This window comes from Mus musculus, chromosome 11 (genome assembly GCF_000001635.26).
Source record: "Mus musculus strain C57BL/6J chromosome 11, GRCm38.p6 C57BL/6J".
In the NCBI taxonomy this organism is placed as follows: Eukaryota; Metazoa; Chordata; class Mammalia; order Rodentia; family Muridae; genus Mus; species Mus musculus.
In genome coordinates this window covers 46,757,294-46,784,860 of record NC_000077.6, presented here as the reverse complement: position 1 = coordinate 46,784,860, position 27,567 = coordinate 46,757,294, and the positions used below count along the sequence as shown (strand labels likewise).

Sequence of the window (27,567 nt, the reverse complement as noted above, 5' to 3'; positions counted from 1 at the left end):
GGTCTGTGGGCAGCATTGCAGTTGGTAGGTCTCTGTCTTCCTCCTCCTATGCTCTGCTGCTGGATTTGACTTGACTTGATTTTTATGAGTCCTAGGAACAAGATAGCTTCAGCCATCAAGGCAGGCATCAAACTAGGATGAACAAAGGACTGCCAACTGCTCTGCTCTTGACTGATACAAGAACGCCGCCACCACCAAGGTGTCTCTTTGCTCAACTACATTCTTGATACCATCTTTTGACACAATAAGGTTTACATTTTGATAATGTCTAACTATTATCTCAGTTGTTCATGTTTCTAGTATTATAGTTAAGAATGATTTCCCAACAAAAGTTTTGAAACTCATACTTATGTTTGATCTTACTTAAAAATCTAAACTCTCCCTTGCATGGCAAATAGAAAGTAAAGATCAAGAGAAAACTGTAATAAAAGGCATGTAAATATCAATCAGTGGTGGCACAAAATAAATATGACTTTTTCTTTCTTAAAAAGCAGGAGTCTATGAGGGCTGGAAGGATTCTCAGTATGGATATCATGCGAACCCGCAGAAGTTCCAAATTCCCAGGCTTTACAACAATGAACAATAGATGACTCCAGGATTTGTTCCACCTACTGGTTCAGGCTCAGAGACACAAACTCCAGTCATACTGATAGTTGGTGAGGTCTGTCCTGACTCTGAAGGCAAGGCTAGGCTCTCTCCCCTACATCCTAGGTCCTCCCACAGCTATAACTCTGGGCCTTCCCTCAGTGAAGACTGGCTCAACTGAGGCCTTGTTTCAAGATGGCTTCTGTGTGAGGCCCTCTAGGTCCCAAGTAGGAAAATGGGATTCTTCTCTCCTGCTGACCCATCAGCCAGAGGAATCAGCTCAATCAAACCCACAGCTGGGTTCAGGGCTTGTGAGGGCTGTGGGCCTGTCCTGTGGTAGGACTGCCCATCTCTGTTCCTGCTCACCTTTGGAAACTGTTTCTTCCCCCTCTGCTTCCTGGGAAACTGCAGGGATGAGACCCAGGCTTCTGCTCACTTCTCTGCATCACACAACCCTCTCTTCCCCCTTTCAGGGACCCTTTCATTCCCTGCTGCACTTCTGAAGCTCTGTGATTCCTTTCTTGGGAAGCAGCCTGTTTTTTATTCACAAACAGGCAGTCTTTGGTTTGCCATCTCCCCTGGAAGTCCCCCCAGCCAGCATTATCTATGGAGTGAATCCCTGGACAGTCAGGACTAAACAGAAAAAAAAACATGTCTTTAAAAATAAGGAGGAAGAGGGGAAATAGGAGGAAGAGGAGGGAAAGAAGAAAAAAGGAGGAGAAGTAGGAGGAGCAAATACAAAGCTACAAAGATGTTATAAGGGTTTAAGAAGGGGTAATGGCCAGATGGAACACACTATTTCCTGGCCTGTCACACACTATTCTCCATGAAGCAATAGTAGTGTATACTTGTCAAAACTCAGAATACAGAACAGCAAGAGAACAAGACTCTGGTCTTCAGTTGACAACTGTGCCAACATTGGTTCATCTGTCTTGACATCTGTGTCACAGTGATGGGGAATACTGATGCTGACAAGGCCTCTCCCTCTTCCCCTCCTCTCCTCTTCCTCTCCTCCTTCTCCCAACCCCCCCTCCTCCCCCCTCCCCCTCCTCCTCCTCCTCCTCTTTTTCTTCTTCTTCTTCTTCTTCTTCTTCTTCTTCTTCTTCTTCTTCTTCTTCTTCTTCTTCTTCTTCTTCTTCTTCTTCTTCTTCTTCTTCCATCTTTTTCTTCCTCCTTCTCCTCCTGCTCCTCCTCTTGCTGCTCCTCCTCTCCCTCCTCCTCCACCTCTCTCCCATTCTCTCCCTTGTTCTATCTCTCCCTCTTGGCTTCTCTCATTGTCTTTCTCAATCAGAATGTGTGTATGTCTGTGTGTGTATTGAATGCAGAAGATGATTTTGTAGAAAATCTCTGTACTTTCCATTTAATTTTGCTGTGAGCATAAAACTATTCTTAAAAAACAAAATCTGCTAAAAATGTGACTGGTCATCATCAAAGTATTTTTAGGCTCCTGCAGGTGCAAAAACTGGTGAAGACAGCCAGCCCATCTCAGCATTCTGCAGTACAGAACAGGGGTCACCTTCGAGCATCTCCCCACAGCACAGTGGGGATTTTCTTTTTTGCTTTTTTTAAAATGGTTTTTGTGATGAAACATTGAGTCCTCAGAAGGTCCAGGGACAGAGTCAGCTAACAGCTGTGCACCAGTTTCCTGGGGAGCCTCACAGATGCATGGGAGCACTCAGACTTCCTGTTCCCAACACTACCTCCTGGAAGCCAGACCTGGGCCAGACCTGCTCTCACTCACCTCACGCCCTGACCACAACTTGGTTGTACACCTGCTTTTGCCCATTGTTAGTATTGATCTACTCCATTTTGTACATTTTATGTTCTTCCAGAGGACTTATTCAGACATCATGAAGGCATTCTGTCCTCCATCCTCTCTCTTTTCAGCCTTCCTAGGTCAGTGGTTTTTAGTCTGAGTGACACACATAAATCATCCAAAGAAATTGAACATTCTGGACACCAGCAGCAATTAATGGGCCAGTGGACAATTTTCAGCTTTCCAGATGACTCAGCTGAGAGGCCAAAGTGAAAAGTACAGGTTGTGATGAGCCCTTGACATTTCCCCATACTTCAATACTCTCCTCCAGCTAATCACAAAGACAAAGTAAGATGACCATATTAAAGATATATACGTATATTTATAAAAGATTTATACATATACTTACATACGTATAAATGCATAAAAAATTAAACTTCAATACCATATATAAAACCAAGTTGTAGACCATCATCACTCCTGTAACATCACCATCCCAAAGTCAGAAGTTTGGTCTCAGCTCCTGTTCAACTCAGAGTACCTAGGAGGAAGTTTCCAATCCTGTCTGCCTTCTCCAGGATCTTTCTTAGGTTTAGATGATGACAGGCTCTGTAAATTACCCTTTCTCTACCTTCCTGTATGAAAACCTATTATACTCTCTAAAAAAAGAAACTATGTAAATAATCTACCTTCCCCTACTGCCCCATTTTCCACAGCAAGCCAACTAACTTAGAAACAGGCTGCTCAAGCAAATTCCTATATTCTAAAACAATGTGTACTATGTAGCAGATACATCTTTATAAAATGTTACATTTTCTAAAAGGGGAACTCCTCTAAACAGATACGTTCCTAGGTACCTTGTTGTGATGGCTATTCCCATTTGTTGATTTGACTATATCTGGAATGAACTACAATTCAGAAGTGGGGTGCACACCAGTGATTGCCCTCATACTTGTCATCTATGAGACTCTGCTCACCTCTCCAGTCCCACTCCTCCACATACTCCTCCCTCCCTTGATGGCAGCCAGATACTTTAGTCCTGAGAACACAGCTTCCTGCAATCCAGGAGCCTCTATACTTGGTTGATGCATTTCAGGAGATATTCCCATTGCTACACATGCCTTTGGATTCATCTGGAATATCACTCTTTCCTAGGGACAGGCTATGTTCCCTCTGATAGAGAGGTTCTCTACAGCATTGTCACTCAAAAGACCTTCCCAGAAGCCACAACTACAGAGTGTAGCTGGTTCACAGTGGGCCGACTAGAAATTCTGCTAAGGTCTCAAGCCATCCTCCATGTCAGTTTCCTAGTTCCACATGTCATGTGCCAAGTGCCATCATGACATCCGTTCTTTTATTAGAATTAATCAGCAGATTAATGGGCCCAAAATGATGTCCTTTTAATTACCTCCTAACCTGCAGCTTCTTAGGAGCTTATAGTTCAGCAATGGACTCAGCTCTGTCCCCAACACTGAGACAGGCACTTAGCATCTGGTTAAATCATGACAAATTTTAACCCAATTTTCCCATGTCCTGTGAGCCTACACATAGTAAGGTGAAGATGTCTGGTCCAAATGAACTAGTGAACTTATAAAAGTAAATGGCAAGTCAGTTTTAGGCATCCTAGCTCTTGGGATGCAGAGGCAATAGGCAAAAACATGAAGGCAAGCCTGGTCTACAGAGGGACGTCCAGTCAACCTAGGGCTACACAGTGAAACCCTATCTAAGAAAACAAAAAGTATAATTATTAAGTATTATAATGCACTATTCCACTGCCTATTATAGGTAACAGAATCAATGGTGTCTTGAAAGCTCAAGATTCAAAAAAAAGTTCAAAAAAATCAACACAAATGATGTATCTATGGTAATATTAACAAAATTTATCTAGGCTCTTTCTATCAATCATCTCAATGGATGATTTTTTTTTCAGGACTCTAACAAAACAAACACCAACTGTGTCAGAAGGAAACGTGGTTATTTTAAAAACAGATCAGATAACGCATAAAAATAGATTTGTGGTTGTAATAACATAAAATTATTGACTTAGCTCCAGCTCAACAATGGCTACTGCTAGTATATCTGCTAGAATGGGGATTTGCATTCTGGAATATTTTCCACTGCTGAAAGACTCCTCACAAATAATCTTTCATTGCAATGGCCACTATCTGCCAAGGTGAGGGTGGAAATGATGACAGCAAATAGATGGGAAACAGACATCAAGAAGTTACCCAATTGTTACTACTGACAGTGTTGGAGCCCAACAGAAGACATGTTTTCCATGGAGTCTCACGAACTTTGTTTCGCAGACTACCACTAGTCATCATCTTGTTGAGTTTAAGCAAGTTTTGGAAAGTTTAGGAGGGACAGCTAGACAGATTCTCAGACCCTTTTACATCTATCCCACATCTCTAGGAAGCCCGAAGAACAGACCAGGCATCAAAACCTCAGAGCCCTGCAGTCACCAGGCAAGAATGAGAAAGGTGGCAGGAAGGAGAGTGTGGGAGAGGGTGGCCCCATCTAGTGGTCTCACTGATGTAGAACTCAGGCTGATGTTAATCTGTAGAAAAATCTACAAATCAGGGATGGCATTGCTAAAGCCTTGATTTGATGCAGAATTGCTACAAATTAAGAAACAGAAGTCACTGTAGTTTAAACACAATACACTTTTAGAGCAGATGAGGGAAGCTCCATTAGGCAAACCCAGAACGCAACTTTCCACTGTCTGACTTTACAAAACAAAACAAAACCTTACACATATTCATTTCCTAGAACTCTATAGAGCAGCACTGAGAATGTGGACCAAGAGCCACCACGCTGCTCTCCTTGGCTACCATGGGATGAATGTCTCTGACCTGGTATCAGGAACCACTCAGCCTGAAATAGACATTAACACATTCTAGCCAATCTGCTCTTTTCAACAATCAGATTGCAACAGTCTTTGTTAATTCTTAGCAAAACAAAATATTTTATTGATTTTGACAAACTGACCCATTGGGGAAGATGCTATGTCTTTCGGAAATGAATTTAACTATAAATATGGCCTGAAGACAATTAGAAATTTACAACTCAGAGATTGTCCCAACCTCTATCACACCTGCAAATAGGACTTCTCTCAGCAGAGAGCCTGTGTCCTGAAGGCGCTCCTTCCCCTTTCATGTCTGCATTGTCTCCTCCTAGCACCTAATTCAGAGCTCAGTCAGTAAGTTTAGGAGCATAAAGACAGGAGTGGAGTAGAATTAGCACTAATGAACTCAATCCCTTGGTTCATTATTTTCCTCCACTGCTGTCTGCTGGTCCATATTCACCATGATAACCTCTCCTGACATAAAACACCTATCCTTATCCTAAGATCAACCTCATAATAAATGTGTCATATTTTCAGAGCTATGAGAAAGCATAACCATCTATATTGGCAGCAATAGACTCTCTTCTATTTATCTATGAGGGCACCATGCTCCCATGATTTTACCCATTGGGAAGGGTAGAAGTAACATTTCAAGAAAGTAGATAAAACAGAATCAAGTGCTTCTAAATTCAGGAGGCCCCTCACACCAACTTTTAATTCCTATCCCTCTCTTAGTAATGGTTTTAGTAACCAAGAATAGAATAGTATTACCAATGATTACATTGACTAAGGGAAACACAAACTTCTAAAACGTTCATGTTTGAGAGAATCTCTGTAGTGAGCAGAGACACGGAGGTGGTGCAGATACCAAAATTAGGATGATGTTAATCTGAGTTTTGAGTATACACAGTAGAGGGTTACCCTCTCTGCTGCAGCTGGAAGAACCAACACAGAAAATCGCCTTGGCGCTGTAATGGGTGTGACTCTATGACATCAGTGACAGTCTCTATAAATCTCAGGCAGAAGGTCCCTCAGAGGGCCACTGGTACTCATTCTGCCCCTCAAGGTCTATCTTCAACAATGTAGATGTTGTCTTCAGCTCGGGAATGCACAACCGCTGCGTTCTGCAAAGCTTCAATCTTAGAGACACGGAAGGCAACCACGCTGCAGAGAGAGAAAGAGAGAGGGAGAGATGTTGAAAGGACAAGAGGTCATCTTTAATGTCTGATCTGAGCAGAACATTTATGATATATACTAAGGACTCCAGGAGCCCCACACACAAAACTATAACAGCAAACAGTACCACCCAGGGCCTTGGTATTAAGTCATAGAAAAGTTTGTTTAATAAGTATCAGACTAGCTAGGAATTATTTCAAAAAAAACCAGCTCATATTGGAATCCTTCAAATTACTCATGTAACAGAACGTGAAAGTGAAGTGGAAGGTCTAATGAGACTATAACTGCTATCAAACCAAGGTACCCAGTCAAGATGTGCATTTTGAGGCTGTGCTAAGAATCGGGCTGTAAACCTTTAGTAAGGGTTAGGAAGGCTTGGTGACCTGATAACCCTGAAGCTCGTGAAAAGGAATAAGGAAAGAATCAGCGCCACAGTGTTGTCCTCTGACCTCCACAGGTGCCATCACACACACACACACACACACACACACACACACACACACACACACACTCACACACACACACACACACACACACTCACACACACACACACTCACACACACACACACACACACACACACACACCATGAATGAAACAATACAAGGTTGATTTTTTCTTTTAAAGAGAGGGATTTGAAACCTGCATCGCACCTACATCCTCTAACATTAAGTATAAAGTAGAAACACATTTAAAACCGAAAAGCTGTCATTTTTTTTTCCTGGGAACTGGTGTCTGTGCCATAGTGACAAAGACTACTTGTATGACACACATTTGTTTACGTCATGTGAGCAAAAACATCACCTATGGAACCGAAGGAAATTAATTTGGGGAGAGGACTGCTAGTGTTGGTGGCTGGCCCATCCTGACAGCTATGGGAGGGGCTTCGCTTGGAGAGCTCATTCGCTCTCCCTGTTAATCAGCATACGCACGAGGGCTGATATCTGGGAGTATGGAACTCCTGGAAGAGCAAATCAGAGAAGACAAGAGACCAGCTTTAACTGTCGGTGATGTTATGACCTAGTAGAGTTTTGTCATTTTTACACAGTGGCTATCTCTCCTACTGAAATGTAGACCCAAAATGAAGGTCTCTAGCCGGCCACATAAGGGACACCTGTGCTGAGAATTATAAGGAAAAGGATCGATCCAGCTTCACTCTGCCTGGGACAGTCGCATATGTAGGGAGACAGAGTAGGGTCAAGACACTCAGGAGTCAGTGTGATAGATACAACTGAGGAAGCCCATGAATGTGTTAAGTAGTGCTTAGTTTGGCTTTCTTTCTTGATATTTATTTATTTTATATTTTATTGTGTTTATTTATTTATTCACTTGGTTTTGTCAGTGTCTCTCTAGGTTGCCCTGGCTATCCTATAACTCTCCAATATTTTCTTTTAAATGAAGTGATTAACAAGTCAACATTAGGGCTGAATTGATGACTCAGCAGTTAAGCATTCTCGTTGCACAAACAGGGGAAGCAGAGGTTGTTCACTGTCTCCTATGGTCTCCATGCATGTATACCTCACACCCACGTGCCTGTCCTCTCCCTGTCCCTGTCCCTGTCCCTCCCTCTGCCCCACCTCTACCTCCCTGACTATCCCTACCCCTATCTATCTCTCGCATATACAAATAATACATTTAAATTAAATATTTTTTAAAAGATACCTTACCAATACAGGAACAAAACTTCTGGACTAAAATGATTTTTCCTTTCAACTATGATATTTATTTCTTGTCCATTTTCAGAAGCAATTAGTTCGATTTATATTATATTTCATTTAGCACTTAGACTTCTAAGCATGGGCTCCTGAGGTTGAGGACTTGGATGCTCCTTTCCATTTGTGAACCTGTTTTCTAACCTGTAAGATGAGACTTAGAGCCGTTTGACCTTAAAGGTTTATTACTGTGAAGGGAAGGTATGACTGGAACTTAACAAGAGCTGACTCTATGAGGCACTCATGACGGCCTCACACTGTTCAAGACACAGTCTATGGATGTATTCTGTGATTGACAGAGACACAGGTGAGGCTATGGATGGCAGCCTGAAGGACATGGATTTTGACTGAAAGAAATGGCCCTGTGTACAGCCAATATTTAGCCCAGTGAAGGAAACTAGGTGGCTTTATACCAGGGAGGGAAGCCATGTGACAAAGAGAAGACACAGAGGACTTAGACTAGAGATGACTGAAAGATCATCTCAATTACAGTAAACTGAAGAACCTGTAAGGCAGACACGAGTGTAGTGAGTGAAGGGGCCTGGCCTGGAGCTGAGGAAACACTGGCCATGCCACAGTTCCACACCACTCCTCACCGCCTCAGGAATTATCTTCCGCTAAATCTTCTGCTCCCTTAAGGCTCCCTCAAACAGTGGACCACTTCACCCTGTCATCCCTATTTTACTTGCCTGAAAGGACCTGTCTACTAGTTTTTGTGCTTTGTTATATACTTTATCAGTTTTTAATCGGGTAGGTCTCAGTGAAAGAAAACTGAATAAAACAGGAGTGGATCAAAGCTACTCATTAAATACCAGCACCAGGAGGCAAACCCTACAATTCAGCATCTGTCCATAAGAGATTTGAATTCTAATTCTAATCTTGAGGGGTTTTCTGTTCCTGTCCCACCATAAATGCAGACAAATACAAATGTAGAAAAAATATTTCTGAGAAGTGAGGATAATAAGAAAGGGACCCCTTAAACTACATTTTGGGGTGAAGGTATACAATGGGAGCTAAGCATTAAGAAACACAGATGTAATCCCAGATCTATAGAATCCGAGGCAGGAGGATTGTGAGTTCCAGTTTGTCTACAAAGGCTACACAGGAAGTTTCATGTCAGTCTGGGCCACCGTAGTAAGACCCTATCTCAAAGTAACCAACAATGCAACCCATCAGTGAAGAATACTTTACTTGCAATAGAGAGCAGAGAGGGAAAATTTCAAGACTGTTAGTTCAAAAATGCACAGTCCATGCCAGCTTACCTTAGAGATGCTGACTTCCTTTTCATAAGTATGTACCCTAAATTGGGGCAGGGTGTGATAAGAGAAGTTGAAAAGAGAATTGAACATGTCATCAGAAACTCTCATCATATTTTCTTCCAATCAAAGATATTGTTTCTGTTTTTAACTGATTCCCTCCCTGGTAACGTTGGCTAATTCCTTCCTGTGCTGTGCAGGAAAGATCTTCTTATTCATTGTTTGGTATACTCACCCACCTAGCCTAAGTTGCTAGAAGGACATTGTAAATTATTGTTCACAGAACGAAACAGAGAAGTGTAGGTTTTTCTAATGGGCTGCAAGAGAACAAGTCCTTGAGGGGAGAATAAACAATCTTTGACTAGGGAAGGGAACACATTTGTGGCATTTTACCCAATATCTAAGTAATTCTCCCTATTAGACACTATCTGATAGATATCGCAGGCTAGCTTCAGACTTGTAGAATGTTGCGATTATAGCCACATGCCGCCTTAAATAATCATTTTGAATAAACATGTTTTAAGTAATTAGAAGACTACATCTTGAAATCTGACAGGCATATTCTTATTTCCCATTTTTGCTCAGTTGTGGGAAACAAGTCAGTAATGAGCTCACGTGCGGCATCTCGACAAGTCAACAAAGTGTTACACAGTGTCTGAATTACGCAAACTGGAATATCTCATGCAATTGCACAAACCCTCCTAGAAAGGGCTATGTAGGCCTGTGTGCCACCTGCGAGTAGTCTGCCCCAGTGTTACTCGTGGGACTTTCCCAACACTGATACTTTCTCTCCTACTAAACATGTTCCAAAACATTCAATACCATTATCACGGGAAAGAAACTAGATCCCAAGGGTAAGAAGGGAGAGAACTCATCATAGGTCTTAAACTAGCCTTAAAATCTCAAGCTATGAAAGGTCTGCAACCCTATAGGTGGAACAACAATATGAACTAACCAGTACCCCCAGAGCTCATGTCTCTAGCTGCATATGTAGCAGAAGATGGCCTAGTCAGCTATCATTGGGAAGAGAGGCCCCTTGGTCTTGCAAACTTTATATGCCCCAGTACAGAGGAATGCCACGGCCAAGATGTGGGAGTGGGTGGGTAGGGGAGTGTGTGGGGGGGGAGGGTATAGGGGACTTTTGGGATAGCATTTGAAATGTAAATAAAGATAATATATAATAATAAAAAAATACAAAAATTTTCAAGCCTATACAAAATCTCTCATGCCATAGTATTTGATTTCTTTTATAGAAAATATAAATAATATTTCCCTTTTACAAACGAGGAGGTTAAGAAGGAGCAGTGTTACCTAGCACTGCAGCTTATCCCTGTGTGTCTAAAACTTGGAAGGTGGAGGCAGGCACATTCAGATGAAGGATATTCTTAGCTACCTAATAATTTCACTGCCACCCTGGCCTACATGAGATCAACTTATATAAAAAACTAAACGCAAAACAAAAGCATGAAAAATTAAAAACAAACAAAACAAAAACTGGAGTTAACTGAAAAAATTGTCACTGATATTTAAACTCTGTGAGTTTTACAGAAGAGGGACCTTTGGAGACAGAGTAGCAATTATTCAAGATACTGAGCACTCACTGAGTACCAGAAATCATCTGCACTGCTTGTATAGACACATCCCTGAGAGAGTGATGGCTTACCAAGTGTCTTGGATCTGAGCATGGGAACTCAAAACCCCTGTGGCATGTACACTTGCTTAAAGGCGGTCAGAAGGACTGAGAACCCTGGCTCTCCTTCCCTGGGGACAGTCATGAAATTACTTACTGGTGATAGCCACGGTGCTCACAAGGAGCAGTAGCAGCAGGGCTGCGATGCAGATGCCAACATAGAAGCCCTTAGTAGGGTTTTTCTGCGGCTTCCCTGGAGGGATTGCTTCCTAAGGAAACAATAAATAAAATAACAGTAGTAATAAATAAGCAATACAAACCAAAGGGACACCAAGGGAGAGGAACAGAAAACACAAGATAGACCTTAAACCTAGACCTTCATCCTCACTGGCCTGCGGCTGGTCCGGAATATGGAGCAAGACCCAAAGATCTGAAGTGGTAATAATAGTTAGTGGGACTTGGAGACAAGAGAATTCAAAGTGTCTTCAAAGAAGATGGGAAGGTGTTCTATGTTGCTCAAGGTGTACATGTGTGTACACCCCAGTCACAGTTCTAACTACCTGCTTCATGTACATTGATATATCATGTATCCAGTTATGTCTGCTTTAATAGTCAGTGGAATATTTCATCAATGCATCATCTTATGATAATAAAAGAGAAATAAATAATTCATCTCTAACTCTACTTATTCTCAGTGTGCTCATCTGCTGGTCCTGGTCTTTCATCCCAGGATGCAATTCAACGTTACACATCTTTACAGATTTCCAATACCAAATGATAATCTTGAAGACATATACACACAAATAACATTATTCAGACTGAGCAGCTTATAGTTATGACTTTAGGAACATATGTAGTATATAATTTATATACAATGAAATATGTATTTATATACACACATACCAACAATTAAAGATCACGAATCAAAAAGAAAGTGAGGGTGTTATATGGGAAGGTTTGGACCAGGAGAAGAAAGGAGGAAATGACAGAATTATATTTAATAAATTCCTAAAATTAAAAAACTAAAAAGCCTATACTCATAGATGCAGTCTGATTAATAGCATGTGCTCAGACACAAATGCAGACTCTCTTCCTCTTGCAGGTGACCAGGGACCACTACCTACTGGAATAAGCATGAGACAGACAGGACATCAGCATAGGCCCTGTCATAGCTCAGCACTGATCTACTAGCCATAAGCAGACCCTGAGGCATGGGTTTAACTGCAGGAAGCAGACCTGAGATCAGGTCTTTGCCCATGTATGAGCCTCATCTCTGGATCACAACCCCAGCTCCTCTCCTTAGTCAGTGAGACCACGACACATTAGCTAAGCTCTGTGAGCTCTGTCTCTACAGCTACAAATGGCATGCTCAGTGGGGTTCTTGGGTAAGGTACTCTCAGGTGATTCATGCCAAATATACCAGGGAATATAGAAGAAAACAAGGTCTGTTCGTTATTCTGTCAGGGCCTTCTGCATCATAGGCTCCTCTGGAACTCACTAGGTGACAATGATGTTGAACCTCTGATCCTCCTGTGACACCTGCTGGGATCACAGCCCTGTCACCATGCCCACATGAACATCTATCTACTTCATAACATTTTCCTAATTCCTAATGGAAGCAAAGCCTATCCTTTCTCATTCATCTTCACGAATTTCCTTCAATGTTCCATGAGATAGAGGCCAGGAAGTTGATCTACTGAGTCAGGACCTATACTGCTGTTGCTAGGCATGGGGGAACACACCTTACTCTCAGAACCTGAGAGGTAGAAGCAGGAGGGTTGGGAGGCCAAGATCCTTCCCAGGTACAAAACAATTTCACAGCCAGCTTGAGCTACATGGGATTCTGTCTCAGAGACCTAAACACACATCTGAAAACAGTGCTGTGTGCTGCCGTGCATCGTTTTCAATGCGCCGAGTGTCAGTTTCATGTCTCAGAGTCCAGATTCTTCTATTACTTGTTTTGACCTTAACTCTAAATTGTTTCCCCTCATTACTAACCACAGCTGCTTCACTAGTGACTGAGGGCAAGAACCACCTCAGTCTGCAGGGCTGTTTAGTTTTACACCGAACCACACATAGTCTGGTCCCTTAGCAACACTGGCATGATGGTTTCTGATATTTAACCAGCATACACGGATTCTCCCCTATCTGCCAGACCACTGGGTGCTAATGTCAAGTAAGTCATTACATTTTTCAGAGTCAGGCTAGATGAAGTGACACAGGCCTATTAACCCTGCACTCAATAGGCTGAGGCAGGAAGATTATGAGTTCCAGGCCAGCCTGAGCTACTAAATAAGGTGATATCTCAAAGAAGGGGACAGTTATGGTAGCATCCACAACTATGATTTCAGTACTTGGAAGATAGAAGCAGTATGATCAGAAGTTCAGGGTCATCCTCAGCTATGTAGTAAGTTCAAGATCAGTTGGACTACATGAGACCCTGTCTCAAAAAACAAACCAAAGGGTCTTACTGTTAGCATCTACTTGTTATGTTCTGACTGTCCATAGATAAGGCATATGGCCATTGGTCCTATATAGATATTTCTAGCTCACCTTGAATGGTTTATGTTGTTGTTGTTGTTGTTGTTGTTGTTGTTGTGTGGGTTCTGGCAGCTCAAACCCAAGGCCTTGCACATCCCAGCAAGGGCTCTGCTACTTTCAATAGTCAAATATTCCTCATAGCTCCATATCTGGCTCTTTTCTTACCTCTAACCCCATTTCTCCTGTGCTACTTAGAAATATTAAAACAAACATTGTTTCTTCCTGAAGCCAAGAGGAAAACACACCACTGGTGAATTTATCTACCCTTTCAGTAGCGATAGAACTCTGGCAAGAACTCTGAACTGGAGGGCCTTAGATTGTTCTCAAGCTTGGTATAGAGAAAGTCTAGGGGAAAATCATACTAATCTGAGAATCTAAGACTTTAATACCATATGTGGAGTTTTGTTTATGGGAAAATCATCATCAGAGGACACTATGGAGAGTGGTCAGTGAGGAGATAAACAATATTAGAGGTCTCTAGATGAACTTTCTGAATTCAAACATTCTTTGTAAGCATCAGTCTCGTCATTATATATATATATATATATATATTAATATATTTATCTACAGGCTTTGGAATAGGTCTCACTATGTCCCAAGTTCCCTATTGGTCAAAGCTGGCCTTAAACCTCTGATCTTGTATTAACTTCCTGAGTCCTATGAATAAAGAATATACCATTATATCTGACTCTTTCTTTTCTTCTTTTTTATTCAAATATATGTGAACACATTTTACAGACAAAAAAATCTTTAAATACAAATTGATTCCTGAAAGATATACAAATGAACATGGCTAATAACTTCGGGAGGAATAAACTTACAGTGTGATTACTCCAGGTATCTCCTGAGGATGTCACAGTGCCATTCCAGTCTGCTCAACAAAAAAGGAAAATCAACTACAAATATAAAATATGGGGTTTTTCTTTTTACTATATCTGTAGATAATATCCACAAGGCCAGTGTGTTTTACACATTGTGAGGATTAGGACTTAATATGTCAAGAAAGTCACTGAGCATCAAATTTTGAACACTCAGATATTCAAACTACTTTTGAAGTCTATTTTGTAAAAAGAAATACAATGGTTTCATTGTTTCTGTGTGTCTATGAAGGAAATACAGCATCCTCTTTCCACTGAGTATCTAGCACATATAAGGGTTATAACATTCTAACAAGTAATCCTTTAACTGCATTTACAGATGAAGCCAATATCAGATGATTATATAATTCTAGTTTTTGCAAATGACAGACAACTCTGTTGGCAACCCTGCCCCTCCCAACACCCATACAATGAGTGGAAATACTGCAGGTCTGTGGGAGTCCCTAACAACCGCCAAAGCTGGCACTGCCCTTTGGATGACTCCTAGCCCTCCACCTTTCCAGTATTTATATTTTACTCATTGGCAGAGCCCTTCCAAGCAGCCAAAGGCAATGGCTAGGTTTAGGCAACATCTACAGTCTAGGCTCTGTTTGGCACGTAGGCCCTTAAGTAAGCCCTTCCAGGCATCAGAGTGAGTGACTCAGTAGGGTGAGGTTGAATCGGACAAAATTTGAATTCAATGCTGATCACATGCATTACAAAGTGACCTTCCTTCCTCCTCAAGGTCCTGACAGAAGCACTTAGAATGCACTCTTGAGCATTCAACACTGTGTTGGAAAACACAGGTGATATTATTATTGCTATGTGATGACGGAGCAGTGAGGAGAGTGAATACTGTGGAGTTCACTTTAACAATATTGTATCTCTAATGAGAAATGTCAACAACTTGTCAAAAGAAATGTATGTAGTATTGGTGGATAAATTGAAAGGTTTGTGTCGCCAAAGAAGAATTATAGAGTCTCCTCAATTTAGCAGTGACATAAATTACCATGAAAGAATGCAATGAGATAGTTTATAAGATTCCTGACTGATGGGCTGGAGAGATGGCTCAGGGGTTCTGAGAAGAGCACTGACTGTTCTTCCAAAGGTCCTGAGTTCAATTTCCAGCAACCACATGGTAGCTCACAACCATCCGTAATGAGATCCCGCACACTCTTCTAGCGTGTCTGAAGACAGCTACAGTGTACTTACATATAATAAATACATAAATCTTAAAAAAAAAAAAAGATTCCTGACTGACATGGCTATAAAGGCAGGTAGCGGGCCATGTGGTTACCCAAATCCCTTTCGATCTTAATTTTCTTGCTTTTCCAAAATGTACACCAACAGAGGGTTGATATGGGCACAGTAAGAACTTAGCCCAGGAGCCTCAATAACAAATAATAAACCAAAATGCCAAAGTCTCAACAACACCAGGAACACAGTTGCTCCAGTGTTTCCTCCACTCTGGAAACTGCTTCTTTGAACAGGGTAAGGTATTACATAGATTGATCCCCCACTTCCCTTTCCTTCTTCATCACACAAGGGAACAGTGGCAGACAGCTGTTCCTGCATCCTTGTTTGTTTGTTTTAACTATTTTCATTTTGTTTTTTCCTGTTTGAAAACTGTTCATACTAAGGATTTCCCTTTCAAAAGCTGAGGTCATTATTATCTAATCTTCTGGGCTCTATGAGTTGACTGCATGTAACTAAATTAACCAGTGTCCAGAAATGTCTGGGCAAAGATAGGTCACATGGAATAGAGGGAACCACAGATAATCTCCTGAGAATATTGAGTTACAAATGTGCACATGCAGACTCCTAGACAGCCTGATCATGTTTGGATGCTCCTCAGGGACGTATTAGCCATCTCTGAAACACAAAGGCATGTGACACTCTGAAAACTTGTAACTATTGTTGGCTTAGAGCTAGCTGGGAAAGATGGCAGAGTTCAGCATCACCTTATTTGATCAAGCAAAGTCATGCCACTACTATAGGTTTAAAGAGAGGAGATAGTACGGGATCCACCCAGAGTGTGGACAATGAGATCGAGGGTCAGAGTCAGTGAGAATGAGGGTCTTGGGGCTATAAGTCACTGGGTGCTGCTGTTGGCATACTTAATCCATCTTAGTCCATTCAGATTGCTATAACAAAGTAGCTTAGAGTGAATAAAATATAAAAAAAGAAATGCATTGATCAGAGTTCTAAAGTCTTGGAGTCCCAGAGTTGAATACAACATGGTTGACTGTGTAGCTGCTGAATGTCCTTTCTTCATAGCTGGTACTTTTTGTGTATCCCCAAGTGAAGGAAAAGGAAAACCAGCACCTTCAACCCTCTTATAAAGAATCTAATACCATGCATGAACATCTTCCTCTTAACGTAATGGTCTTCCAGATGCATCCAGCTCTTAATCTACTGCACTGATTATATCACTAAAACAAAGGAATTCATGGAAATACAAAAATTCAGACCACAATGCAACACCACAGATTTCCCATGCAAGCACAGATTGATAAAACACAGACAGAGATTCTTGGCTATATTGAAGGAAGTATTAGTTGCAGAGAGGTTAGTGTAGACACCAGAAGTCTGGGTTCACTGTTTTAAGGCCCAAAGGATTAAGCATGGTAATGCTCTTGGGTGATTTGGTTTGTAAAACAGGCACATGAACATAGATGTTCCAAAATCCTGTGCCTAGTCTTCCAGAGCCCTGGCACTGTGAGTAACAATGGCGGCTGTCATCATTTCTATTGATCAGCCCCTTTGCAAATAGGATTCAAGTACTTCATCACATTTCATAGCCATAATACTCTGTAAAATTTATCACAGTAAAGTAACCTTACATTTAAACAACCAGTGACATTGTTAATTGAACAAACAATAGAACCAATTCAAGATAGTGACATTTCTATAAGGCACACAACACTTAGCTGAGACAGAAATCAACCAGGATAGAAAGACAGAAGTAATCAATGGGCTACTAATGGTAGCCTGAGACTTGGAGAAGGAAAATTGGTAAAGGAAAATGGGAGGGCGGCTCCATTGTTTATTCTTCTGATGAAGTTGAGAAATCTCAAGAAACACTGAGATTCCTACTGAGGCAATCTATGCTACTGATAGACATCTAAACCAAGTTGGTGTAAGCAATAAACAAGCCACGCTTGTTGTCAAATGATGTAGAACCTCCCATTTCTAGCCCTTCTCTCCTAGTCATGACTATAATAAAGATCACTCAGTAGTCTCTATGACAACATGGTCAATGGAATAAAATTATTTAAGTATAACATTATTGTAAAACTAAATCTTGGAGCTTTGTTTCTAAACAAATAGCAGTGGTAGGATTGGGGCGGGGGTGTTACTTGTTAGCACTCCAGAGATTCAACTTGAGAGCCACCAACATCACATATAATTAATGTAAAGAAACCTAATGTCCCCTTCATGGAAAAGTCCATAGGCATGCCCTACTACATCTGATCCCTTTGCATCTCTTTTCCTAATAATCACTGTGCTTAGGATCTGTGTTAAATATCCACTGAGAAACCCTTAATTCTCTGTCACATTGATTCTCCCTGACATTTTTTTTTCTCAAAGAAGCCACACAGCCTAGGTTGGCAGAAGGCGGGTTCTTGTAGGGAAGGGGGCTCTTCAGTCTGCTGATAGAAGAGAACTCTGCCTCTGTTACTACAGGCACTGACAATATTAGATTTGTCTTGTAGCAGAGGGTGTGGGCAATTAAAAACCAGCTTTATCAGTATCTGGTCCTTCCAAGGGATTCAGGAAGGTGAACATAGTTACCTGTAGGAGTATGGGATGGGATTCCTGTCACCTCAGCTGTTGTCTCATGGGGACAAAATGTAGTGGGTTCTAGAAGGAGGGCACTAAAAAGGCTATTTCAGAACGTAGGAAATTAGTCTGAACAGGTGAGAGGGTGCGCCAGAGAACCTGACAGCTTCTGGAACAGGCGGAGGCACAGAGGCGCTGAGGCAGCACCCTGTGTGGGCCGGGGACAGCCGGCCACCTTCCGGACCAGAGGACAGGTGCCCACCCAGCTGGGGAGGCGGCCTAAGCCACAACAGCAGCGGTCGCCATCTTGGTCCGGGACCCGCCGAACTTAGGAAATTAGTCTGAACAGGTGAGAGGGTGCGCCAGAGAACCTGACAGCTTCTGGAACAGGCGGAAGCACAGAGGCACTGAGGCAGCACCCTTTGTGGGCCGGGGACAGCCAGCCACCGTCTGGACCGGAGGACAGGTGCCCGCCCGGCTGGGGAGGCGGCCTAAGCCACAGCAGCAGCGGTCGCCATCTTGGTCCGGGACCCGCCGAACTTAGGAAATTAGTCTGAACAGGTGAGAGGGTGCGCCAGAGAACCTGACAGCCTCTGGAACAGGCAGAAGCACAGAGGGGCTGAGGCAGCACCCTGTGTGGGCCGGGGACAGCCAGCCACCTTCCGGACCGGAGGACAGGTGCCCGCCCGGCTGGGGAGGCGACCTAAGCCACAGCAGCAGCGGTCGCCATCTTGGTCCGGGACCCGCCGAACTTGGGAAATTGGTCTGAACAGGTGAGAGGGTGCGCCAGAGAACCTGACAGCTTCTGGAACAGGCGGAGGCACAGAGGCGCTGAGGCAGCACCCTTTGTGGGCCGGGGACAGCAGGCCACCGTCCGGACCAGAGGACAGGTGCCCGCCCGGCTGGGGAGGCGGCCTAAGCCACAGCAGCAGCGGTCGCCATCTTGGTCCCGGGACTCCAAGGAACTTAGGAATTTAGTCTGCTTAGGTGAGAGTCTGTACCACCTGGGAACTGCCAAAGCAACACAGTGTCTGAGAAAGGTCCTGTTTTGGGCCTTCTTCTTCGGCCAGGAGGAGGTCCAAATACAAGATATCTGCGCACCTTCCCTGTAAGAGAGCTTGCCAGCAGAGAGTGCTCTGAGCACTGAAACTCAGAGGAGAGAATCTGTCTCCCAGGTCTGCTGATAGACGGTAACAGAATCACCAGAAGAACAATCTCTAAACAGAGTCAACTATAACTACTAACTCCAGAGATTACCAGATGGCAAAAGGTAAACGGAGGAATCTTACTAACAGGAACCAAGACCACTCACCATCACCAGAACCCAGCACACCCACTTCGCCCAGTCCAGGGAACCCCAACACACCTGAGAACCTAGACCTAGATTTAAAAGCATATCTCATGATGATGGTAGAGGACATCAAGAAGGACTTTAATAAATCACTTAAAGAAATACAGGAGAACACTGCTAAAGAGTTACAAGTCCTTAAAGAAAAACAGGAAAACACAATCAAACAGGTAGAAGTCCTTACAGAAAAAGAGGAAAAAACATACAAACAGGTGATGGAAATGAACAAAACCATACTAGACCTAAAAAGGGAAGTAGACACAATAAAGAAAACTCAAAGCGAGGCAACACTAGAGATAGAAACCCTAGGAAAGAAATCTGGAACCATAGATTTGAGCATCAGCAACAGAATACAAGAGATGGAAGAGAGAATCTCAGGTGCAGAAGATTCCATAGAGAACATTGGCACAACAATCAAAGAAAATGGAAAATGCAAAAAGATCCTAACTCAAAATATCCAGGAAATCCAGGACACAATAAGAAGACCAAACGTACGGATAATAGGAGTGGATGAGAATGAAGATTTTCAACTCAAAGGTCCAGCAAACATCTTCAACAAAATTATTGAAGAAAACTTCCCAAATCTAAAGAATGAGATGCATATGAACATACAAGAAGCCTACAGAACTCCAAATAGACTGGACCAGAAAAGAAATTCCTCCCGACACATAATAATCAGAACATCAAATGCACTAAATAAAGATAGAATACTAAAAGCAGTAAGGGAAAAAGGTCAAGTAACATATAAAGGCAAGCCTATCAGAATTACACCAGATTTTTCACCAGAGACTATGAAAGCCAGAAGAGCCTGGACAGATGTTATACAGACACTAAGAGAACACAAACTGCAGCCCAGGCTACTATACCCAGCCAAACTCTCAATTATCATAGAGGAAGAAAACAAAGTATTCCACGACAAAACCAAATTCACGCATTATCTCTCCACAAATCCAGCCCTTCAAAGGATAATAACAGAAAAAAACCAATACAAGAACGGGAACAACGCCCTAGAAAAAACAAGAAGGTAATCCCTCAACAAACCTAAAAGAAGACAGCCACAAGAACAGAATGCCACCTTTAACAACTAAAATAACAGGAAGCAACAATTACTTTTCCTTAATATCTCTTAACATCAATGGTCTCAACTCGCCAATAAAAAGACATAGACTAACAAACTGGCTACACAAACAAGACCCAACATTTTGCTGCTTACAGGAAACTCATCTCAGAGAAAAAGATAGACACTACCTCAGAATGAAAGGCTGGAAAACAATTTTCCAAGCAAATGGTATGAAGAAACAAGCAGGAGTAGCCATCCTAATATCTGATAAGATTGACTTCCAACCCAAAGTCATCAAAAAAGACAAGGAGGGACACTTCATTCTCATCAAAGGTAAAATCCTCCAAGAGGAACTCTCAATTCTGAATATCTATGCTCCAAATACAAGAGCAGCCACATTCACTAAAGAAACTTTAGTAAAGCTCAAAGCACACATTGCACCTCACACAATAATAGTGGGAGACTTCAACACACCACTTTCACCAATGGACAGATCATGGAAACAGAAACTAAACAGGGACACACTGAAACTAACAGAAGTGATGAAACAAATGGATCTGACAGATATCTACAGAACATTTTATCCTAAAACAAAAGGATATACCTTCTTCTCAGCACCTCATGGTACCTTCTCCAAAATTGACCACATAATAGGTCACAAATCAGGCCTCAACAGATTCAAAAATATTGAAATTGTCCCATGTATCCTATCAGATCACCATGCACTAAGGCTGATCTTCAATAACAAAATAAATAACAGAAAGCCAACATTCACATGGAAACTGAACAACACTCTTCTCAATGATACCTTGGTCAAGGAAGGAATAAAGAAAGAAATTAAAGACTTTTTAGAGTTTAATGACAATGAAGCCACAACGTACCCAAACCTTTGGGACACAATGAAAGCATTTCTAAGAGGGAAACTCATAGCTATGAGTGCCTTCAAGAAAAAACGGGAGAGAGCACATACTAGCAGCTTGACAACACATCTAAAAGCTCTAGAAAAAAAGGAAGCAAATTCACCCAAGAGGAGTAGACGGCAGGAAATAATCAAACTCAGGGGTGAAATCAACCAAGTGGAAACAAGAAGAACTATTCAAAGAATTAACCAAACGAGGAGTTGGTTCTTTGAGAAAATCAACAAGATAGATAAACCCTTAGCTAGACTCACTAAAGGGCACAGGGACAAAATCCTAATTAACAAAATCAGAAATGAAAAGGGAGACATAACAACAGATCCTGAAGAAATCCAAAACACCATCAGATCCTTCTACAAAAGGCTATACTCAACAAAACTGGAAAACCTGGACGAAATGGACAAATTTCTGGACAGATACCAGGTACCAAAGTTGAATCAGGATCAAGTTGACCTTCTAAACAGTCCCATATCCCCTAAAGAAATAGAAGCAGTTATTAATAGTCTCCCAGCCAAAAAAAGCCCAGGACCAGACGGGTTTAGTGCAGAGTTCTATCAGACCTTCAAAGAAGATCTAACTCCAGTTCTGCACAAACTTTTTCACAAGATAGAAGTAGAAGGTATTCTACCCAACTCATTTTATGAAGCCACTATTACTCTGATACCTAAACCACAGAAAGATCCAACAAAGATAGAGAACTTCAGACCAATTTCTCTTATGAACATCGATGCAAAAATTCTTAATAAAATTCTCGCTAACCGAATCCAAGAACACATTAAAGCAATCATCCATCCTGACCAAGTAGGTTTTATTCCAGGGATGCAGGGATGGTTTAATATACGAAAATCCATCAATGTAATCCATTATATAAACAAACTCAAAGACAAAAACCACATGATCATCTCGTTAGATGCAGAAAAAGCATTTGACAAGATCCAACACCCATTCATGATAAAAGTTCTGGAAAGATCAGGAATTCAAGGCCAATACCTAAACATGATAAAAGCAATCTACAGCAAACCAGTAGCCAACATCAAAGTAAATGGAGAGAAGCTGGAAGCAACCCCACTAAAATCAGGGACTAGACAAGGCTGCCCACTTTCTCCCTACCTTTTCAACATAGTACTTGAAGTATTAGCCAGAGCAATTCGACAACAAAAGGAGATCAAGGGGATACAAATTGGAAAAGAGGAAGTCAAAATATCACTTTTTGCAGATGATATGATAGTATATATAAGTGACCCTAAAAATTCCAACAGAGAACTCCTAAACCTGATAAACAGCTTCGGTGAAGTAGCTGGATATAAAATTAACTCAAACAAGTCAATGGCCTTTCTCTACACAAAGAATAAACAGGCTGAGAAAGAAATTAGGGAAACAACACCCTTCTCAATAGCCACAAATAATATAAAATATCTCGGCGTGACTCTAACGAAGGAAGTGAAAGATCTGTATGATAAAAACTTCAAGTCCCTGAAGAAAGAAATTAAAGAAGATCTCAGAAGATGGAAAGATCTCCCATGCTCATGGATTGGCAGGACCAACATTGTAAAAATGGCTATCTTGCCAAAAGCAATCTACAGATTCAATGCAATCCCCATTAAAATTCCAACTCAATTCTTCAACGAATTAGAAGGAGCAATTTGCAAATTCATCTGGAATAACAAAAAACCGAGGATAGCAAAAACTCTTCTCAAGGATAAAAGAACCTCTGGTGGAATCACCATGCCTGACCTAAAGCTTTACTACAGAGCAATTGTGATAAAAACTGCATGGTACTGGTATAGAGACAGACAAGTGGACCAATGGAATAGAATTGAAGACCCAGAAATGAACCCACACACCTATGGTCACTTGATCTTCGACAAGGGAGCCAAAACCATCCAGTGGAAGAAAGACAGCATTTTCAACAATTGGTGCTGGCACAACTGGTTGTTATCATGTAGAAGAATGCGAATCGATCCATACTTATCTCCTTGTACTAAGGTCAAATCTAAGTGGATCAAGGAACTTCACATAAAACCAGAGACACTGAAACTTATAGAGGAGAAAGTGGGGAAAAGCCTTGAAGATATGGGCACAGGGGAAAAATTCCTGAACAGAACAGCAATGGCTTGTGCTGTAAGATCGAGAATCGACAAATGGGACCTAATGAAACTCCAAAGTTTCTGCAAGGCAAAAGACACCGTCAATAAGACAAAAAGACCACCAACAGATTGGGAAAGGATCTTTACCTATCCTAAATCAGATAGGGGACTAATATCCAACATATATAAAGAACTCAAGAAGGTGGACCTCAGAAAATCAAATAACCCCCTTAAAAAATGGGGCTCAGAACTGAACAAAGAATTCTCACCTGAGGAATACCGAATGGCAGAGAAGCACCTGAAAAAATGTTCAACATCCTTAATCATCAGGGAAATGCAAATCAAAACAACCCTGAGATTCCACCTCACACCAGTGAGAATGGCTAAGATCAAAAATTCAGGTGACAGCAGATGCTGGCGAGGATGTGGAGAAAGAGGAACACTCCTCCATTGTTGGTGGGATTGCAGGCTTGTACAACCACTCTGGAAATCAGTCTGGCGGTTCCTCAGAAAATTGGACATAGTACTACCGGAGGATCCAGCAATACCTCTCCTGGGCATATATCCAGAAGAAGCCCCAACTGGTAAGAAGGACACATGCTCCACTATGTTCATAGCAGCCTTATTTATAATAGCCAGAAACTGGAAAGAACCCAGATGCCCCTCAACAGAGGAATGGATACAGAAAATGTGGTACATCTACACAATGGAGTACTACTCAGCTATTAAAAAGAATGAATTTATGAAATTCCTAGCCAAATGGATGGACCTGGAGAGCATCATCCTGAGTGAGGTAACACAATCACAAAGGAACTCACACAATATGTACTCACTGATAAGTGGATACTAGCCCAAAACCTAGGATACCCACGATATAAGATACAATTTCCTAAACACATGAAACTCAAGAAAAATGAAGACTGAAGTGTGGACACTATGCCCCTCCTTAGAAGTGGGAACAAAACACCCATGGAAGGAGTTACAGAAACAAAGTATGGAGCTGAGATGAAAGGATGGACCATGTAGAGACTGCCATATCCAGGGATCCACCCCATAATCAGCTTCCAAATGCTGACACCATTGCATACACTAGCAAGATTTTACTGAAAGGACCCAGATGTAGCTGTCTCTTGTGAGACTATGCCGGGGCCTAGCAAACACAGAAGTGGATGCTCACAGTCAGCTAATGGATGGATCACAGGGCTCCCAATGGAGGAGCTAGAGAAAGTACCCAAGGAGCTAAAGGGATCTTCAACCCTATAGGTGGAACAACATTATGAACTAACCAGTACCCCTGAGCTCTTGACTCTAGCTGCATATGTATCAAAAGATGGCCTAGTCGGCCATCACTGGAAAGAGAGGCCCATTGGACACACAGACTTTGTGTGCCCCGGTACAGGGGAACGCCAGGGCCAAAGGGGGGGAGTGGGTGGGTAGGGGAGTGGGGGTGGGTGGGTAAGGGGGACTTTTGGTATAGCATTGGAAATGTAAATGAGCTAAATACCTAATAAAAAATGGAAAAAAAAAATAAAATAAAAAAGACCCTCATCCTAGCTGCCTGCAAGTCAGTATTCTGCTAGTAGCCTTCAGATGAAGATGTAGAACTCTCAGCTCTTCCTGCACCATGCTGGCCTGGATGCTTCCACCTTGATGATAATGGACTGAAAGTCTGATCCTGTAACCCAGTCCCAATTAAATGTTATCCTTGTAAAAATAAAAAAAAAAAAATAAATTGCTTTCTTTTGGATCTCAAAAAAAAAAAAAAAAAGGCTATTTCAGTTGTGAAGCAGGTTGTCAATGACCAAGGAAAATGGAAACCGAACTTAACGCAAAAGTTACCATCACCTTCCCACACTGCCTCCCCTAACCTTCTTAAGCAGTAATGTCTCCTTCCTATCCATTTCTGCACTTGCTGACTCCTCTTAGAAATGTATCCAGACTATCCTGGGGCCTAGCAAACACAGAAGTGGATGCTCACAGTCAGCTATTGGATGGATCACAGGGCTCCCAATGGAGGAGCTAGAGAAAGTACCCAAGGAGCTAAAGGGATCTGCAACCCTATAGGTGGAACAACATTATGAACTAACCAGTACCCCGGAGCTCTTAACTCTAGCTGCATATGTATCAAAAGATGGCCTAGTCGGCCATCACTGCAAAGAGAGGCCCACTGGACTTGCCAACTTAATATGCCCCAGTACAGGGGAACGCCAGGGCCAAAAAGGGGGAGTGGGTGGGTAGGGGGTTGGGGAGGTGGGTATGGGGGACCTTTGGGATAGCATTGAAAATGTAAACGAGGAAAATACCTAATAATAAAAGAGAAAAAAAAGAAATGTATACAGAGATGGTCACTGTCTGTAGTTGTTTCACGATCCTAAACAAGTGAGCTCTATGTTCTCAAACTTTAGATGTTATCAGTCTTCAGAATTGTTTTAACCCCTTCCCTTCTAAATTCATAAACACATGTGGAACATACAATCAATACTAACACAGAGAGAACAGAATACTCAGCTAAGATCGGGATTAAAACAAGCAGTATTTGACTCTCTAGGAAAGAGCCTGGAAGTTTCTCACTCCAGTCTTCACTACAGGCCTTACTTACTCCAGGTCAAGATTATTCCCACTTTGTTGCAGGGAGACGTGCTCACTGCACAATATGGAGTAGACACACTGTTCTGTCTCAAAGTCCTTCACAAGGTAGCCATTTCACTCATGAAGATTCCTGCCCTGCAAGCTGTCTCACCTTCTAGAATTTTCTTTTATCCTTCTCTCTTTAAAAACAAAGAAACAATTCTTTATGACTCTTTGATTGGTTAAGTGAGTGACCAATTGAAGCCAGCTCTCCTCTCTCCCCTTCTCCTAATTCCTTTACTGAGAATACTTTCTCATTATCTAATTTATCTTCCATTTCTCCAAGGCTTTGGAGAGAGAGTTCCAAAGGTTCCCACGTGGAACTCTCCAATACAGCCTGTATTTCCCTTTCTCCTCCTGGAGTCCCTACAGGTTCCTCAACAATGGCACAATTCACATGAAATGCTGAGCACTTGCCTCTCTGTGAGTCCAATAAATGCTTCCCTTCTCAGAACGACAGAGGGTCTTAGAGGAAGTTGCTTGAGGCCACACAGGAATTCTAAAGCTGAGCTTCCTCAGGACCCCTGAGGGGTCTTCCTGGATGCCCTACCTCACTACAACCTGATGCTCACATTTGAACAATGCCCCCCGTTCTGCACTCTTGTCTTGTTTTACCCTAATACTCAAGCATCGAAAATGATGTGGCTGTCCTTCTGAATTAAAAACGGGACAGCACAGATGTTAGATGGTTGCATGCCTGCCATTTCTTTCTCAGTAAAAGGCATCGTGAGCTTAACTTGTTTCCCCAGCCCGGGTCACTTTTCTCCACTGGACTTACACCCTCACATCACATATTCCATGAACAGAATCTAGGGCAGCCAGGATGAGCACAAGAAGTGGGTGTGAAGATGTGTGTCCTTTTCTTACACTAACCTGGTTGTTTGTCTTCTCTACGGGCTGCACAATTCAACTCACAACTGCAATTCTTTAGGAAGCTAACAATACAACAAATAAGATTACACTAACACCACTCCCAAGAGGCCCTATGGACAGATGAGCCAACACTTCTCTTCTAAATCTCAGGTTTCAATGAAGTCAGTAACTTATCCATGTTCTCCAAACTCAGCCCATGGGCTCATCCTCCAAAGCACCAAAAGCTAAGAACTGAAAAGTTCTGTCCATCCTGAGAGTCTCATAGTCCTTAGCGTGTGCAGCTGCCTGGAACAAAGTGGATTTTCTCACAAATCCCATTCTCTAAAATCCTAGGTAAAGCCTAGAGGCCTCTGCAAGCTCAGCCTGTCACCCAGTCCTTCAGGACTCTGCTGCTTGAATGTATCTGCAGGCCAAGAGACAGGAGGGAAAGCAATACCTGCCATCAGTTTCCTCTATCTAAAACAGCTCTGAGGTTTCTGCTGCTTGTCAGAATGGAGACATACCTCACAGCATGG

The 27,567-nt window shown here is 42.1% G+C and overlaps 1 protein-coding gene across 8 annotated transcripts in view; it reads right to left on the bottom strand.

Annotated features, from left to right (window-relative positions):
* Positions 1-5,282: 5,282 nt before the first annotated feature.
* Positions 5,283-27,567, bottom strand: part of Havcr1 (hepatitis A virus cellular receptor 1) — a 39,757-nt gene continuing 17,472 nt past the window's right edge. For 3 of the 8 annotated variants that reach the window (XM_006532393.3, XM_030245623.1, NM_134248.2), the window contains 5 exons: positions 18,152-18,220; positions 14,321-14,370; positions 11,116-11,227; positions 9,335-9,371; positions 5,283-6,350 (listed from right to left, as the gene is read on the bottom strand). In XM_006532393.3, the coding sequence (XP_006532456.1) occupies positions 6,248-6,350; positions 9,335-9,371; positions 11,116-11,227; positions 14,321-14,370; positions 18,152-18,220 (371 nt within the window). In that variant the 3' untranslated portion in view covers positions 5,283-6,247. The remainder of the gene's footprint in view (positions 6,351-9,334; positions 9,372-11,115; positions 11,228-14,320; positions 14,371-18,151; positions 18,221-27,567) is intronic. The other 5 variants (NM_001166632.1, NM_001166631.1, XM_006532392.3 and 2 more) reach the window with 3 other exon arrangements.